The sequence below is a fragment of the Triticum aestivum genome, chromosome 4D (genome assembly GCF_018294505.1).
Source record: "Triticum aestivum cultivar Chinese Spring chromosome 4D, IWGSC CS RefSeq v2.1, whole genome shotgun sequence".
Lineage (NCBI taxonomy): Eukaryota > Viridiplantae > Streptophyta > Magnoliopsida > Poales > Poaceae > Triticum > Triticum aestivum.
In genome coordinates this window covers 308,779,515-308,797,646 of record NC_057805.1, presented here as the reverse complement: position 1 = coordinate 308,797,646, position 18,132 = coordinate 308,779,515, and the positions used below count along the sequence as shown (strand labels likewise).

Sequence of the window (18,132 nt, the reverse complement as noted above, 5' to 3'; positions counted from 1 at the left end):
CTAGGTTAATAGGTTAGTCCCAAAAATAATATAAAATAGCATATAAAACATCCAAAATAGATAATATAATAGCATGGAACAATAAAAAATTATAGATACTTTGGAGACGTATCACCTACCCAGGCTCAGTAGAGAGGCTAGCATGCCAGTCTACATCCTAAGAGCTCAGGGGTCTTGGGCCCACCACCCTTTGCACTCCTGCGCTTTGCATGGATGGCCGAGATCAGTCCTGGCTACCTCTTTATACAAAGGATGTGCTTACGTGGACCACCCGGGCACGTGCCGCTCAATTGCTGACGTCAGTGAGCTTTTGGAAGAAACGTATGACGTAGAGTGCCCATACTTATTCCCGTGTGGTGGTTCATGCGAAAAGGCCAGAGGCTTACTCGGATCACATATCCAAACCGTTAGTGTCTTGGGAGCGTGCGGTAATGATCAATGATCCATGATATGTGGTCCCGTCGCCCCGTCTCACGAACTTACGACAAGGGCTAAGAATGTCTGGCCGTGCCGCATAGTTATCTCGTGGGTACCCTCCAGGTCAATCCGACTCCACATCACTCACGGGTACCCTGACAGTCAACCCGGCTTCACGTTTCTCTCACGGGTACCCCTTGGGGCCGACCCAACTTCATTTTGGTTCTGGGGTAAAGTCAAAGTAACGTGTGTCCATAACAGCAAGGGGGAATCCGAGGATCACCCTCGATGGATTCCACTCGATGTAACCGTCAAGGTGAACTTGGAGGAATCAACCTCGAGGGTTCACACTTGAGGTGTTGCATGACAGGGTCGTTATCAGGAGTGGTGAAGGAGGAATCACCCTCCATAGACCACAACCGATTAACTACACTACAAAGATCTCATCAGAAGTGCTATACGAGGTATCACCCTCGGTACTCGATAGTAACTCTGCAGAGTCATACAACTAAGGGGGTGTGAGGTGATCTGTCAGGCTCAGGACGTTGATCACGTTGAGCGAGTCATCAGTCATAAAGGGGGGGGGACAGGGGCAAGGTGAGGGGTCACTAGTGGATCACTAACCAACCTAAACTAAGCATGTAGGATAAGCAGGTAAGGTAACAATAGTAGGTTACAACATCAGACTATGCATCATAATAGGAGCAATCAAATACAGTAGCAAATTCTAATGCAAGCATGAGAGAGAAGGAAATGGGCGATATCAGAATGATCAAGGGGGGGGGGCTTGCTTGCCTGGAAGCTCTGCTGAGAGTCGTAGAACGTCAGGGGTGTAGTCGTACTCGACAGCAGCGTCGGTCTCGGTGTATACCGGAGAGAAGAGGGGGAATAAACAACAAATATAATGCAAACAAATGCATCACGATGCATGACATGGCAACATGCAGTGCTAGGGTTGACCTAACGTAGTACTGCCCATTAGAGACGAAGCGGGAAAACATCTGGAAATGTTTTCCCGATGTTTGGCATTTTTCGGACAGATGAATCGGATGGGAAGGATCCATGTTCATCATATTAGAGGCAGGTGACAGATGAATGGATTGCATATTTGGAGTCCATACATTTTTCTGAGCAACTTCCATATATAAATTAATTTAACTGACTTATAGATTAACTTACATGATTTTTCAAAGTTTTAAACATTTTCTAATTTAATTTAAAGATAAATGGCTAAATTGCTAAGTGCACCCACAGAGTACACACAGTAGGGCACCACAGTGACTGACAGTGGTCCCGGCCAGCTGAGTCAGCAGGTCAACAGTTGACTTGTTGATTAGTCAATTGGGACCACTGGTCAGTGACTGGGCTCTGCCCAGTCAGCATGTTGACCAGGTCAACTGGGCCCGCGGGACCCAGCTACCAGCGACCTAGGAGGTGGGCCCCAGCAGCGCCAGCTGGCGGCGGCGCTGGAGAACAGCTTCAGCGAGCCGTTTCGTGGCGGGCCTTTGCCAGAAGTTGTCGGAATCCGCCCCGGCGCCCATTTGTCACGCAAGAGGGCCCGTTCGAACGGGGCTGATGAGCCACGTCCAACGGTGGGACGATCTGGTGGCGAGATGGCCGGAGGCATCGACGGCGCCGAGCATGGGCAGCGGCAATGTTCGGGCTGCAGTAGAAGACAGAGCGGGAGTGGCCTAGGGTGCTAGCTAGGGGCGGCGTTCGACTCCTGGTGTGCTCTGGAGCACGTCCATTGAACTCGCGGGGGCTGGAGAGCCCACAGAGCTGCCGAGCTGCGGCCATGGCGGACGGCGAGCCTCAGCCGTGGTGGAGCCAGCGACAGAGAGCACGCCCGACGACGAGAGGAAAGGGGGAAGGAAGCAGGGGCTCATCGGGACCTACAGAGGTGCCTAGCGGGCTCGGGGAAGGCTCGGGGCAGAGGGCGTGGCAGCGGCGATCCTTGGTGGCCGGAGGTGGGAGACGGAGTCGATCCCGATGATGTAGGGGCTCCCGGCTCGCGCTCGTTGATACATCTCCAATGTATCTATAATTTACGAAGTATTCATGCTATTATATTATCCTTCTAGGATGTTTTATATGCATTTATATGATTTTTGGGACTAACCTATTAACCTAGAGCCCAGTGCCAGTTTCTGTTTTCTCGTTGTTTTTGAGTATCGCAGAAAAGGAGAACCAAACGGAGTCCAATTGACCTGAAACTTCACGGAACTTATTTTTGGACCAGAAGAAGGCCATGGAGTAAAAGAGTTGGGCCAGAAGAGTCCCGGGCTGCCCACGAGGGTGGGGGCGCCAAAAGCTCTTATATATACAGAAACCCCCAGAACATAACCTAGATCGGGAGTTCCGCCGCCGCAAGCCTCTGTAGCCACCGAAAACCAATCTAGACCCGTTCCGGCACCCTGCCGGAGGGGGGATCCCTCACCGGTGGCCATCTTCATCATCCCGGCGCTCTCTATGACGAGGAGGGAGTAGTTCACCCTCGGGGCTGAGGGTATGTACCAGTAGCTATGTGTTTGATCTCTCTCTCTCGTGTTCTTGATTTGGCACGATCTTGATGTATCGCGAGCTTTGCTATTATAGTTGGATCTTATGATGTTTCTCCCCCTCTACTCTCTTGTAATGGATTGAGTTTTCCCTTTGAAGTTATCTTATCGAATTGAGTCTTTAAGGATTTGAGAACACTTGATGTATGTCTTGCATGTGCTTATCCGTGGTGACAATGGGATATCACGTGATCTACTTGATGTATGTTTTGGTGATCAACTTGCGGGTTCCGTAACCTCGTGAACTTATGCATAGGGGTTGGCACGCGTTTTCATCTTGACTCTCTGGTAGAAACTTTGGGGCACTCTTTGAAGTTCTTTGTGTTGGTTGAATAGATGAATCTGAGATTGTGTGATCCAAATCGTATAATCATACCCACGGATACTTGAGGTGACATTGGAGTATCTAGGTGACATTAGGGTTTTGGTTGATTTGTGTCTTAAGGTGTTATTCTAGTACGAACTCTATGATAGATCGAACGAAAAGAATAGCTTCATGTTATTTTACTACGGACTCTTGAATAGATCGATCAGAAAGGATAACTTTGAGGTGGTTTCGTACCCTACCATAATCTCTTCGTTTGTTCTCCGCTATTAGTGACTTTGGAGTAACTCTTTGTTGCATGTCGAGGGATAGTTATATGATCCAGTTATGTTATTATTGTTGAGAGAACTTGCACTAGTGAAAGTATGAACCCTAGGCCTTGTTTCAAAGCATTGCAATACCGTTTACGCTCACTTTTACCACTCGCTACCTTGCTGTTTTTATATTTTCAGATTACAAATACCCATATCTACCATCCATATTGCACTTGTATCTCCATCTCTTCGCCGAACTAGTGCACCTATACAATTTACCATTGTATTGGGTGTGTTGGGGACACAAGAGACTCTTTGCTATTTGGTTGCAGGGTTGTTTGAGAGAGACCATCTTCATCCTACGCCTCCCACTTGTAATCCACTTGAGGGAAATTTGCTACTGTCCTACAAACCTCTGCACTTGGAGGCCCAACAACGTCTACAAGAAGAAGGCTGTGTAGTAGACATCACTCGTCGCCATAGTGGACGCAGCGGACGCCGGCGGTCCTCGAGGACACGACGGGAGGGTGCGGGAGCGACTGTGGCCACGGCTACGCCGGAGCCATGGTGACGGCAGCACTCGGGTCATCTCTGTTGGGAGAAGAGGGGCGAGAGGAGGGGATCTGGTGGCTAGGTTTTGGCGAGGGGGCTCAGGGCGGTCATGTAGGTCGACTGGGGGACGTCGATGGCCGACACGTGGCCATCCGCGGCCACGGACGCGTGATGTCGCTTGAAGCTACATCGGTATTTCCCCAAAGAGGAAGGCATGATGCAGCACAGCGGCGGTAGGTATTTCCCTCAGATATGAAACCAAGGTTATCGAACCAGTAGGAGAACCAAGCAACACAACGTAAACAACCCTTGCACACAGATAACAAATCCTCGCAACCCGACGTGTAAAAGGGGTGTCAATCCCTTCCGGGGTACGGCGCCTCAAGATAGGCAAACGGACGTGAGATAAATTTGTAGTAGATTGAAAGATAGATCGCAAATAAAATAAATAGAAATAAAACGCAATAAGGTATTTTTGTATTTTTGGTTTAATAGATCTGAAAATAAATGCAAGAGAAAAGTAGATCGCAAAGGCAAATATATGAGAAGGAAGACCCGGGGGCCGTAGGTTTCACTAGTGGCTTCTCTCGAGAAAAATAACAAACGGTGGGTAAACAAATTACTGTTGGGAAATTGATAGAACTTCGAATAATCATGACGATATCCAGGCAATGATCATTATATAGGCATCACATCCAAGATTAGTAGACCGACTCCTACCTGCATCTACTACTATTACTCCACACATCGACCGCTATCCAGCATGCATCTAGTGTATTAAGTTCATGCAAAAACGGAGTAATACAATAAGAACGATGACATGATGTAGACAAGATCTATCTATGTAGAGATAGACCCCATCGTTTTATCCTTAGTAGCAACGATACATACGTGTCGGTTCCCTTTTTGTCACTAGGATCAAGCACCGTAAGATCGAACCCACTACAAAGCACCTCTTCCCATTGCAAGATAAATAGATCAAGTTGGCCAAACAAAACCCAAATATCGGAGAAGAAATACGAGGCTATAAGCAATCATGCATATAAGAGATAGAAGAAACTCAAATAACTTTCATGGATATAAAAAGATATAACTGATCATAAACTCAAAGTTCATCAGATCTCAACAAACACACCGCAAAAAGAGTTACATCATATGGATCTCCAAGAGACCGTTGTATTGAGAATCCAGCGAGAGAGAGGAAACCATCTAGCTACTAACACGGATCTGAAGGTCTACAAAGAACTACTCACGCATCATCGGAGAGGCACCAATGGAGGTGGTGAACTTCATTCGAGATGGTGTCTAGATTGTATCTGGTGGTTCTGGACTCTGCGGCAGCTGGATGAATATTTCGTTGATGCCTTTAGGGTTTCTGGAATATTGGGGTATTTATAGAGCAAAGTGGCGGTCCGGGGGGCACCCGAGGTTGGCACAACCCACCAGGGCGCGCCTGGGCCTCCTCGCGCACCCTGGTGGGTTGTGCCCCCCTCGGGGCAACCCCCAGGCGCAGCCAGGGCCCGTTGTGTTCCTTCTGGCCCAAAAAAATCTCCGTGGAGTTTCGTGGCATTTGGACTCCGTCTGGTATTGATTTTCTGTGATGTAAAAAAACATGGAAAAAACAACAACTGGCACTTGACACTATGTCAATAGGTTAGGACCAAAAAATGATATAAAATGAATATAAAATAATTATAAAACATCCAAGATTGATAATATAACAACATGGAACAATCAAAAATTATAGATACGTTGGAGACGTATCAACGCACGCCCAACAGCCACTGTGCTCGGGTGAGCAGTAGGAAGAAGGAAGGAGGGGAGGTTGGGCTGGGCCTCACTTTGCTGGTAGGCCTAAGTGCATAGTGCACTTCAGCCTTTTTCTTTTCTTTCTTTTTCTTTTTCATTTCCTTTTTTGTTTTCCTTTTACTTATTCTATATTCTTTTATTTCTAGTAGTATTTTAGTTTTATAAAATATAAAACTAGCACCTTAATTAGTGTTGCAAAATATGTCACTGCCACAAAACGTTTGGCACTTAAATAAAATAGTTTGTAATTTTTATAATTTAAAAATCATTTAAATTATTGTTTCGGCCCCTATTTTAATTATTTTAGGGCATTTAAACGCTTTATAATATATTGGTTTCTCCACCATAATTATCTATGGATTATTTTCCACATTTTAAACATTTTAGTTTTCATGTTTGTGAGTTTCTTTATTTCACTTATTATTTGAATTTGAATTCAAGTGGGATTTGAAATGAGATTTGGATCAAAAGGAGATCAAGCACTGTTTAGCAAATGTAGCTTCATCAGAGGTTAATGTAGGTCATTACACAAGGGTGTTACACGGTCCCGTCGTACTCTGGTAGCGGTGATCGGTTCATGGACTCCGGTGCGACCGCCCACATGTCCGCACACCCAGGTAACCTTTCTTCCGCCTATCCCACTTCCACCTCCTCTCGCATCATCATTGGTAACGGTGTGGTCTTCCCATATCTCATGTTGGTTCCGCTAATTTTCCCTCTTCATCTAGGCCACACTCTCTTAATAATGTCAAAGTTTTTCCGCACCTTATTCGAAATTTAGTCTTCGTTTGTAATCTCTCTCCTAAAAATTCTGTAACTGTGGAGTTTGACGAACTTGGTTTTTCTGTTAATGACACTCGCACGAGGATGGTACTTCACTGATGTGATAGTCCCGGCGATTTATACCCTGTTCAGTCGCCGCCTTCTACTCCGGGTGGTCCTTGAGCTCTTTCTGCCGGCGTTGATCTTTGGCATATATGCTCGCCTTGGGCATCCTAGTTCTACATTGCTTCATCAAATAATGAGGGGTTTTTATTTTTCATGTAATAAAATAGATGCTCATACATATGAAGCATGTCGTCTAGGCAAACATATTCGCCTTCCTTTTAGTTCGTCATCCACAGTTGTGTCTTTTCCATTCGAGTTGATTCATACTGATGTATGGACCTCTCAGATTCCTAGTAATTCTGGTTTTCTTTACTATCTAGTCATACTGAATGATTACTCCCACTTTGTGTGGACATTTCCTCTTCGTAGAAAATCCGATGCTCCCGCTGCACTTATTGCTTTTTATTCCTATGTCTCCACACAATTTGATCGTTCCATACTCGCTCTTGATACAGATAATAGAAAAGAGTTTGACAACCTCACCATCCGCAACCTTCTTTTCACCCAGGACACCGTGTTTCGTCTTACTTGTCCCTACACCTCCCAACAAAATGGCCTAGCTGAGCGCATACTTCGCAGTCTCAACTATTGCGTCTGCACTCTTCTTTTCCATGCTCACATGCCACTACAGTTCTCGCCGATGCTCTCGCCACTGCCACCCTTCTCATTAACCTTCACCCATGTCGCCCTCGTTGGAACTATGCTCCTCACCACATTCTTTATGGCATCCCCCCTACTACGCCTTCGGAATTTTGGTTGTCGTTGTTATCCCAGTATCGCCGCCACCACACCTCACAAACTTGCTCCCCGATCTTTGCCTTGTGTCTTCCTCGGTTACTCGGCTAACACCAAAGGCTATCATTTCTACAACCCGGTGTCCCATAGTGTCATCACTTCTCGACACGTGTACTTTGATGAGCATTGTTTTTCGTTTGCACATTGTGGCGTCCCCTTCTTCTACCGTGGTTGGCGTATCGCGGCGGTGCGCTCCTCCGGCCTTGGGCGGCCCTGCGCTACCGGCTGCTGTGGCCCCCTCGGGTCCCGTGTCCCTAGCCCTGCGGCCACCGCAGGCTCCCCTTCCGGGTCGGTCACTACGGCCCCGAGTGCCGCCCCAGGGCCGGCCTCCTCTTCGGGCGTCGCGCCTCCTAGCCTCGCGGCACAGCGGGCTCGCCCTCTGAGTCGGCTGCCACCACCGTGGATTCCACCACCAAGGTTCGGTCGGCCTCACCGGCTGCTCCGCCGAGCCGCCGACCCCTACCTCGGCGTCACCACTACCTGCGGTCGGTTCCGCAGGTCCCATCGCCCGCGCCCGCGCGGGGGTCTTTCGTCCAAGATTGCGCTATGCTTCAGATGAGTATGTCTGCACGGCACCCACCTCTGCGCCGTCGCCATTACCCGCCTCAGCTTGGGCAGCTCTTTGCGACCCTCTCTGGTTCGCTGCGATGCAGGAGGAGTTCGATGCCTTGCAGCGGAATCGGACTTGCAGCTTGTTCCCCGACCTCGGCATGCTAATGTGATTACCGGGAAATGGATCTTCAAGGACAAGCCACGACCATACGGTACTCTTGACCGCTATAAGGTGCGCTAGGTTGTTCGTGGCTTTTGATAGCGCGCCGGCGTTGACTTCACCGACACTTTCTCGCCGATTGTGAAACCAGGGACGATTCACACTGTTTTTTAGCTTGCGGTGTCTCGTGCTTGGCCGGTGCACCAGATGGACGTCTCCAGCGCCTTCCTTCATGGTCATCTTGTTGGAAATATGACCTAGAGGCAATAATAAATGGTTATTATTATATTTCTTTGTTCATGGTAATTGTCTATTATTCATGCTATAATTGTATTGTCCGGAAATCGTGATACATGTGTGAATACATAGACCACAACCTGTCCCTAGTAAGCCTCTAGTTGACTAGCTCGTTGATCAACAGATAGTCATGGTTTCCTGACTATGGACATTGGATGTCATTGATAACGGGATCACATCATTAGGAGAATGATGTGATGGACAAGACCCAATCCTAAGCATAGCATAAAAGATCGTGTAGTTTCGTTTGCTAGAGCTTTTCCAATGTCAAGTATCTTTTCCTTGGACCATGAGATCGTGCAACTCCCGGATACCGTAGGAGTGCTTTGGATGTGCCAAACGTCACAACGTAACTGGGTGACTATAAAGGTGCATTACGGGTATCTCCGAAAGTGTCTGTTGGGTTGGCACGGATCGAGACTGGGATTTGTCACTCCGTGTGACGGAGAGGTATCTCTGGGCCCACTCGGTAATGCATCATCATAATGAGCTCAATATGACTAAGGCGTTAGTCACGGGATCATGCATTGTGGTACGAGTAAAGAGACTTGCCGGTAACAAGATTGAACAAGGTATTGGGATACCGACGATCGAATCTCGGGCAAGTAACATACCGATTGACAAAGGGAATTGCATACGGATTGATTGAATCCTCGACACCGTGGTTCATCCGATGATATCATCGTGGAACATGTGGGAGCCAACATGGGTATCCAGATCCCGCTGTTGGTTATTGACCGGAGAGGCGTCTCGGTCATGTCTGCATGTCTCCCGAACCCGTAGGGTCTACACACTTAAGGTCCGGTGACGCTAGGGTTGTAGAGATATATGTATGCGGAAACCCGAAAGTTGTTCGGAGTCCCGGATGAGATCCCGGACGTCACGAGAGGTTCCGGAATGGTCCGGAGGTAAAGATTTATATATGGGAAGTCTTATTTTGGTCGCCGGAAAAGTTTCGCGCTTTATCGGTATTGTACCGGGAGTGCCGAAAGGGGTCCGGGGGTCCACCAAGGGGGTCCACCAGCCCCGGGGGGGCCACATGGGCTGTAAGGGGTGCGCCTTGGCCTATATGGGCCAAGGGCACCAGCCCCAAGAGGCCCATGCGCAAGAGATAAGAAAGAAGGGAGAGTCCTAAAGGGGGAAGGCACCTCCGAGGTGCCTTGGGGGGGAAGGACTCCCCCCTGGCCGCACCCTTCCTTGAAGGAAGGGGCAAGGCTGCACCCCCCTCTCCCTTGGCCCTATATATAGTGGGGGGAAGGGAGGGCAGCATCATCTAAGCCTTGGGCGCCTCCCTCCTCCCCTGCAACACCTCTCTCTCTCTCGCAGAAGCTCGGCGAAGCCCTGCCGGAGACCCGCTACATCCACCACCACGCCGTCGTGCTGTTGGATCTCCATCAACCTCTCCTTCCCCCTTGCTGGATCAAAAAGGAGGAGACGTCGCTGCACCGTACGTGTGTTGAACGCGGAGGTGCCGTCCGTTCGGCACTCGGTCATCGGTGATTTGGATCACGGCGAGTACGACTCCGTTATCCACGTTCATTGGAACGCTTCCGCTCGCGATCTACAAGGGTATGTAGATCCACTCCTTTCCCCTCGTTGCTAGTAGACTCCATAGATGCATCTTGGTGAGCGTAGGAAAATTTTAAATTATGCTACGATTCCCAACACATCTCGAGGAGCAGGTCTTCTGTCAGCAACCCACGGGGTTTGTTGACACGACACATCCAGATCATGTCCGCCTGCTTTCGCGCTCATTATATGGGCTCATGCAGGCTCCACGCGCTTGGTACCAGCGCATCGCAACGTTTCTTCATCGACTCGGCTTCCGCTCTACATGCTCCGATGCTTCGCTGTTTATCTACCACCAGGGCGCTGACACAGCTTATCTGCTCCTCTATGTCGATGACATCATCATGACCGCCTGCACGCATGGCCTTCTTCGCCAGCTCACTGATCATCTTCGCGCTGAGTTTGCCATTAAGGACTTGGGCCCTCTGCACTACTTCCTCGGAGTCGAGGTGGTGCGTCGTTCTGATGGCTTTTTCCTTCACCAGCGGAAGTATGCTCATGAACTTCTTGACCGCGCTGGCATGCTTAGTTGCAAACCCGCGGCCACGCCTGTCGATATGAAGGCCAAGCTTTCTGCCACTGATGGATCTCCTGCTTCGGATGTGTCGTTCTATCGGTCGATTGTTGGTGCTCTTTAGTACCTCACTCTTACATGATCGGAGTTGCTAGTATGCTATTCAGCAGGTGTGCCTTCATATGCATGCTCCTCTCGATGCTCACCGGACTTCGGTGAAGCGAATTCTTTGGTATATCCGCGACACTATCGATCTTGGCATCACGTTGTCCGCCTCCACCACCACCGACATCACTACCTACTTCGACGCTGACTGGGCCGGCTGCCCTGATACACGACGTTCCACTTCGGGATATTGTGTCTTCCTTGGTCCATCACTTATTTCGTGGTCGTCCAAGCGGCATCCTACGGTCTCTCGCTCCAATGCTGAGGCTGAGTATCGCGCAGTAGCTAATGTCATTGCTGAGTGATCCTGGCTTCGCCAGCTTCTGCTTGAGCTCTCGTGTCCAGTCGACAAGGCCACGGGTCTCCGCCGTCTATCTCTCCGCCAACCCGGTTCATCATCGTCGTACTCCCTCTGTAAACTAATATAAGAGCGTTTAGATCACTACTTTAGTATTCTAAACGCTCTTATATTAGTTTATGGAGGGAGTACTAAGCACATTGAGCTTGATATTCATTTTGTTCAGGAACAAGTGGCTCTTGGTCATATATGTGTCCTACACGTACCCACCTCTCAACAATTTACAGATATCATGACTAAGGGCTTGCCTACGGCGTCCTTCGAGGAGTTCCGGTCCAGTCTTTGCGTCACCAATAGCGCCGCTTCGACTGCGCGCGGGAAGGGGTGAGGGGGGTGTTGAGTATATGTATTTTGCACGTGTATCACTTGTACTACAAACCTTCCTCCTTGTGTATAGTTGAGAATACGACTACCCCTTGCATTATATATAAATGTGCATATACATCCAATGAATATTGAGAGCTGCATCGTATCATTCTAGAGCCTCAATTGGCAGCAACGCCCGAACTAGCGTTACCCAAACAGTGACACAGCCCCCTTCCCACTACCGCTTGCTCGGTTGTTCGTAGCAACGGTTTACACATCCCCATCGCTCACGAACACAAAACAAAGATACACCCTGCGCTCCCCGTCTCCACATGTCAAACAGAGCACGGCCGACACAGTCCAGATACCAAGAAGCCAGGCCGTCGCCGCGGCTATGATGCCACCCGCGGCCGTCGCCCTCGCGCTCCTCGTGGTCTCGACGCTGCAGCCCCGGGCGGCGGTGCAGGCGCAGGTGTCGGCCGCTCCGGCGGCGGCTCCGGCGCCCAGCTGGGGGGAGCTGGACTGCACGGGCGCGCAGCTCAACCTGTCCTCCTGCCTGACGTACGTGGAGTCCGGGAGCGCGCTGACTCGGCCGGAGAAGGGCTGCTGCGGGACGCTCTCCGGCGTCGTGGACGGCGATGCCGCCTGCCTGTGCGGGCTCGTGGGCGGGTACGGGTCCTTCGGGATCCGCGTCGACGCCGTGCGTGCGCTGGCGCTGCCCACCATCTGCCGCGTCGAAGCGCCGCCGCCCAGGCTCTGCGCCATGCTGGGCTTGTCCGGCGCGGAGCCGCCGGGCGGCGCCGTGCCCCCGGCATCAGGTACGAAATGACAGTATATGCTCTGCAGCGTGCAATAAATGCTCCTTTTCAAATGCAAACTTTTCGTTTCTTTGCAATGTTGTCCGTCCCAGTAGTGTAAACAGGAAACTGATGGATGCCAAAAGAATTTCGGATCCTCTCGTCTCGTGCGTAATTAGACATTACCATGTCAACTGCAACATTACAGTAGTAGATGTTCAGATCAATCGAATTAGCTTCAATATGTCTGCTATTTGCACAACTGTATCCTACATGTAAAATAGTCTGTACTGTACATTTAAGTAATGCAGGAAACCCATACCAGAGTTATGAAAAATGAACAAAATATATGCCAAGTAATGCTATTATAACATCGACCAGACAGGTACTCCATCCATTCCAAAATAGATGACCCAACTTTGTACAAAAGTTAGTATAAAGTTGGGTCATCTAATTTGGAATGGAGGAAGTAGTCGAGTAGCGACTTGTTCAGTAGATAAAACAGTGCATGAACCAAATTGTCTCATGAAAGCAAACTGTTTTGTTCAAACCATGTTTCTGTTTTTTACATACTCCTACATACACATAGAAGATAGAACCGTCTTGTACTAACAAAGTGTGAACGCCCGGCAGGGTACGGCACGCCGGCGACGACGCCAGCAACGTCAGCCGCGAACGGCGGCGCCGCGACGGACCGGAGCCGAAGGCGTCATCTCCTCCTCGTGCTCCTCCCGTACTGCGCCGCGCTCTTGACGCTGCTGCCGTAACTCCCAAGCACGCACGCCGACGGAGGCAGCCCCCGTACCCGTGCCACATCGGTACAACTGTACATGTACACGCGTTACATCAAATCGATTCAAGTCCAGCATAGCATCGGTCGGTGTACACCATCACCATGCGCTGCCTCCTTGCATTGTGGAGAGGTGAGCACTAGCTTTCGGCGCAGATCCCATCCACCATCCCCATTGGCTAGGCGGGCATGGGGTCGTGGATGGGGACGTCCGACCTGCACCGCGGCTACAAATGAGCAGCCGCGGAGACGCATGAAAGATTTTAAAGGATGCGTATGTACTGCGCGCCACCCCGTGGGCCGTGGCCCAGCGCGCGCGGGCTACATGTGACCGGCCACCCCGCTCTTATTCGCTAGCTGGCTGCGGTGGAGTTAATTCGAGTTCCGGTGCCGTGCGACGTGCCGTGCCGACTGCCGAATGCAAGAAGACGCGCCATGATCATCGGTGTACGGCTGTGCATCTGTTTTTATTTGGCCGTGCCTGGCAGGTGGATAATCGTTGTCGAGGTGAGGTGGCATAATTTGGTATCGGTCCTGCCTCGTTCCTTTCTTTCTTTCTGGACGAAGTTTCCCCCGCTTTGTATTACAAAACAATCATCCGATACAAGCAACGATAGATGCTGGGACGGAAGCAACAGAATGATGCCCAAAAAGAAAGAAAGAGAAAAAGGGAAAGAAACAAATGCGGATAACGGCGGATCGAAAAAAACGACGAAGCCTCGCGACCGCTGCGTCCACCGGAAATCGCCCCGAAGCTCCGAGACTCCGAAGCGCCGGTACCCATCAACACCTCCAAGAAGGGACGCGATGATGACGACGCTGCTGCCAAGGGTTTCCCCCGGTACGCGGTGAGGAGAGAGGAAGGCTAGCCCCGACCCTCTCCAGGAAGGTACGGTGGTACCCTCAAGCGCCACCGCGTCGGTGTCGGCCAAGCCAACAGGGATTTCTCCCGATCCCATCCTCCACCTCAGGCACTACGGAGCTCGCCACCAAACCAACCACCACCCTGCGCCAACACGGACACGTAGCTTCCCGCGCTGTCTCACCACGGCACCGCGAAGATGGCCTGCACAACGAAGAAGGGGAGCCGGGACTAGGGCAGCAGCACCGTCAGCATACCTGAGGGCCCCACCTCCACCGTCCACGACGATAGCCGACCGGACGCCAAAGCAGGAGCCTACCGGGCCTGTGGCCCCACAGGCCCGGCCGGGCCCTCAGAGGCCCGGACAGCTCCCGCCTCCGCGCCGCAGCTGGCACGTCGTCGGCGTCGCTGCCCCCCGTCCGAGCTGCTCCTCCTCCTCACCACACAGACGATGACGAAGCCACGCCGGGGGCCGGCCCGCAAGGACCCAGATGGGGCCCGCGGGCCCCGATCTGGGCCGGGGGCGCGCCATCGGCCAACCTGCGCCACCACGCCGTCTCGCCGCCAAGGAGCCGCACCACCACCGCACGTGCCGCCGGCCACCGCAACCGGGACGCCAGGCCGTCATGAAGCCTAGGAGCACCGCCGCCGCCCCCATGCCCCGGGCAGGGAGCCGCGCGCGCGGGGACAGGCAGGCCCCGCCGCCGCCAACACCACCCGGCCAGCGCCGGGGGCGCCCGTCGGCGGCGGCAGGGAGGGAAGGAGAAACGGGGGCGGATGAAGGGGGGCGGGGCTCGCGCCGCCCCGGCCACCTCCCGGGGAGGTGGCACGGAGCGGATCCGGGGGAAGGGAGAGGGGGGAGGGGGCGGGGACGGCCGGCGGCCGGCAGGGCGGCGGGGCCTAGGAAGGCCGGCGGCGGCGGGGGAAGGGAGGGAGGAACCCTAGAGCGGGGCCGCTCCTTTCTTTCTTCAACTGCAAACACCCACATTTCACATCTATTTTTTGTGTTAAACAAACAAACATAACAGAAAAGAGAAAACTGAACCTGCCTGCAAAAATGCAAACTACGTACTCCCTCTTAGGGATGAAAACGGAACAGAAACAGACGGAACTGAGTGCTACCACATTTGTTTTCATATTTTTTTGTAGAAGCGAAAACAAATACAGAAACCCCATAAATGAATACAGAAGCAAGTACTACCGGAAACGGACACAGAGCGAATACAAAGCAGAACAGAAATAGAAGTGGGCGTTGACCAGAACTTAAAAAAAACCTTGAATCATAGTGAAGTACACACAAAAAAACAAAGTTAATGAATTATGAACATGCTACAAAATAATATGTTTATTTTAGTACTGGACAATTGCGTATAGGGTCAACTTGAGTACATGTCTGGTACTAGAAGTTGGGCCTCAAATGATCCATTCTACTCATTGTGTCATTGTGTATTGTTTTGTGGTTGGGCTACAAAACATCAATATGCCTACAGTAAAAACAGAAGTTCGATATTCACGGAAACAGAAAGTTCCGTTTCCATGCCTGTTCCACCGGAAAACATAATTCTGTTTTTGTTTCTGTTTCCGCATAAAACAATCCATTTGTACTTCCGTTTTGCAAATTTCCATTTCCATTTTCATTTTTCCTGCGGAAAAGCGAAAAGTTTCCACTCAATTTTCTTCCCTACTCCCTCTATCCATATATATATAGACTAATGCGTTTTTCAAGGCTAACTTTGACCCCATGTTAAAGCAATTATACTATATGACATGCAAGTTACACAAAGAATACCATCTAATTCATACTTTCAATGATATAATTTTCAAATTATTCATCTGTTATACTATTAATCCTATCAATACTCAAAGGTATTCTCGAATTACACATTAGGTCCTATATATATGGATGAATGGAGTATCAAAATTTTGCAATAGAAAGGAACAAAGGCCTCATTCCCCACTGCAACCCTACAGGTACCTCGTGTCGTGGCTTCCTATCGTCGATGAGCATGCATCAATCGCCATGTGGCTTTTAACGATTAGAAAAAAAGTTTGTCCCACATGATGATACAAATACACCCATGAAAGAACTTTAACCGGGGTCTAGCACTGTGGCCAAAGGCCACCGCTAAAAGAAAAACTACTCCCTCTGGCATTAGTTCAAAACTGCAACAATTATTGTGGATGGGAGGGAGTACATCAACGCTCAAAGGGAAACCACCAAGCACACAAACAACACTTACGAAAACAAAGTCCTGATTTCACCGTCCTAAGAGCTTTTTTTAAGCTAAAACACGTCACTTTATTGCTCAATAATATTTTCAGGGTATGCAGTTCAAACTTCAAAGTCCGGAGGATGTACGAGCCACAAATGCCGCCCTACAGATAAACCCAATGTGTGTTTAGCAAGGTTATGAGTCTCTAAATTTGAATCTTTCCCTTCGAATACAAAGGAGAGAGCTTGGAATTCAGGACCGTCATCTTGATCTCTCTAATGACGTGTCTGTGCTGCTCGCCAGTGCCTTCCTCAATATTCTTGTTGACCTCCTTGTAGTAAGAGGCGATCACCACCCGGGTTTGCATAATATCTTTCGCTAGTGCCATTGCTTCGTGGCAGGCCAACGCCTCGAGGGATGATATACCAAGGCCGAAGCACCAAGGTACTACTCATTGATATCCATGCAAATCGCACAGACTGACCCTCTTCTCAATGATCTTGAAACAACCCTATCAACTTTAATCTTTACATTGCCTGTGGGAGGAGGAACCCATCTTGGTGTGATGCTCGCCGGTGTGGGAATCACTTATTGGGTTGCCTATATATTGCATGCATTGATCTTCCTGAGAAAACGTTCCACAAATTCATGTGCATTGTTGGGGCTCTGAAACTCACTCTCATAAATATCTTTTCTCCTAGCATGCCATATGGCCTAGAGTGTGACAAGAAGCCTGACAAAATCTGAGTATGGAAGAGTAAAGCAGGGAGAAGATCCATCGCTTGGCATCAAGTTCCCGTGTTTGGTTCATTGTTTCACTAATCCTTGGCCAACCAGCGCCCAAATGCATCACAACATAGTGCAATTGAGGAGAGAGTGTTTCCAACTGCCATTGGCTCCGCAAAGTTTGCAATTACTACTGAAAGCCGTGTTTCAGTGATGGAGTAGATTTGCAATCGAGATGGACCGCTATGCTAGATGCCATAGGAACATTCTAACTTTTGAAGGCACTTGCACTTGCCACATCTTGCACCACGTTTGTTCCTCATGCTCTGAATTTGATTAGTCATCCCGCTCGTCTAGCCAAGCCTCCCACCTGTGTTTGGTCAAAAATATCATCCTGTAGGTGGATCTCACCAAAAACATCCCCTTACGATCATAATTCCAAGCCACAAAATCTTGGACTTGTCTGGTGCAGAGAGGGATAGCTATAATCGCCTCAACATCAAAGTGGATGAACGTGTTATTGATGAAATCCCTATTTCATTCCGCCCCATTTGGTAAAAATTGGTCCGCTCACCATGCGATGCAGATCTCTGTAAGATAGGTAATCAGCCTCATGTTATAATCCCGAGGTATCTAGTTGTCGCTCCATATGTCTGTCATTTATCCATCACAAATTCTATGGATCAAGCCCTGGAAAAACATATCTCTGCATTAAAAAAGTGCCCTCCAAATCTGAGAAGGTGAGTTACTTAACTGAGCTGCAAAAAATCAGCCTTTGGGTATTACCTAGATTTAAGAATACAAGCACTCACAGACTCGAGATCTTGGAGAATTCACGATGCTTGGCGAGGTTAAAGAGTTCAGTATCCCTAAAACTCAAGCCTCCCAAAAACTTCGATTTGTCATGACATCTCAGGAGAACCGTGCGGTTTTCCTCTCCCCTTCTTTGCTCCCCCGCCAAAATTTGTGAATTTGTGTATTGATGTGTTGGCACAAGCCACATGGCAATTTGAAACAAGGCATAGAATAAACTAGGACTGCTTGTGCAACTGACTTGATGAGCACATCTTTTTCACCATCTGAAAGAAGTTCCATAACCTTTCGAAATGCTCCATAACCTTGAAAAGGGGGTAGGTACGTGGTACGGTAAGTAAACCAACTCCAAAAGTTCCATAAAAGTATTTTCTGTCCGTTTTGGAATATTTAAAAAATTAGGGAGCGACAA

At 49.7% G+C, this 18,132-nt stretch overlaps 1 protein-coding gene across 1 annotated transcript; it reads left to right on the top strand.

Annotated features, from left to right (window-relative positions):
• Nucleotides 1-11,688: 11,688 nt before the first annotated feature.
• LOC123099941 (non-specific lipid transfer protein GPI-anchored 11) lies at nt 11,689-13,229 on the top strand. Its single transcript, XM_044521956.1, has 2 exons — nt 11,689-12,337; nt 12,950-13,229. The coding sequence occupies exons 1-2, from the start codon at nt 11,914-11,916 to the stop codon at nt 13,081-13,083; spliced, it is 558 nt and encodes a 185-aa protein (XP_044377891.1). The 5' UTR covers nt 11,689-11,913; the 3' UTR covers nt 13,084-13,229.
• The last annotated feature ends 4,903 nt before the right edge of the window (nt 13,230-18,132 follow it).

Coding starts and splice junctions, on each gene's coding strand:
- LOC123099941 (XM_044521956.1), top strand. CDS start 11,914: ATGATGCCACCCGCGGCCGTCGCCCTCGCGCTCCTCGTGGTCTCGACG. Junction 12,338..12,949: donor CGCCGTGCCCCCGGCATCAG/GTACGAAATGAC, acceptor AACGCCCGGCAG/GGTACGGCACGCCGGCGACG.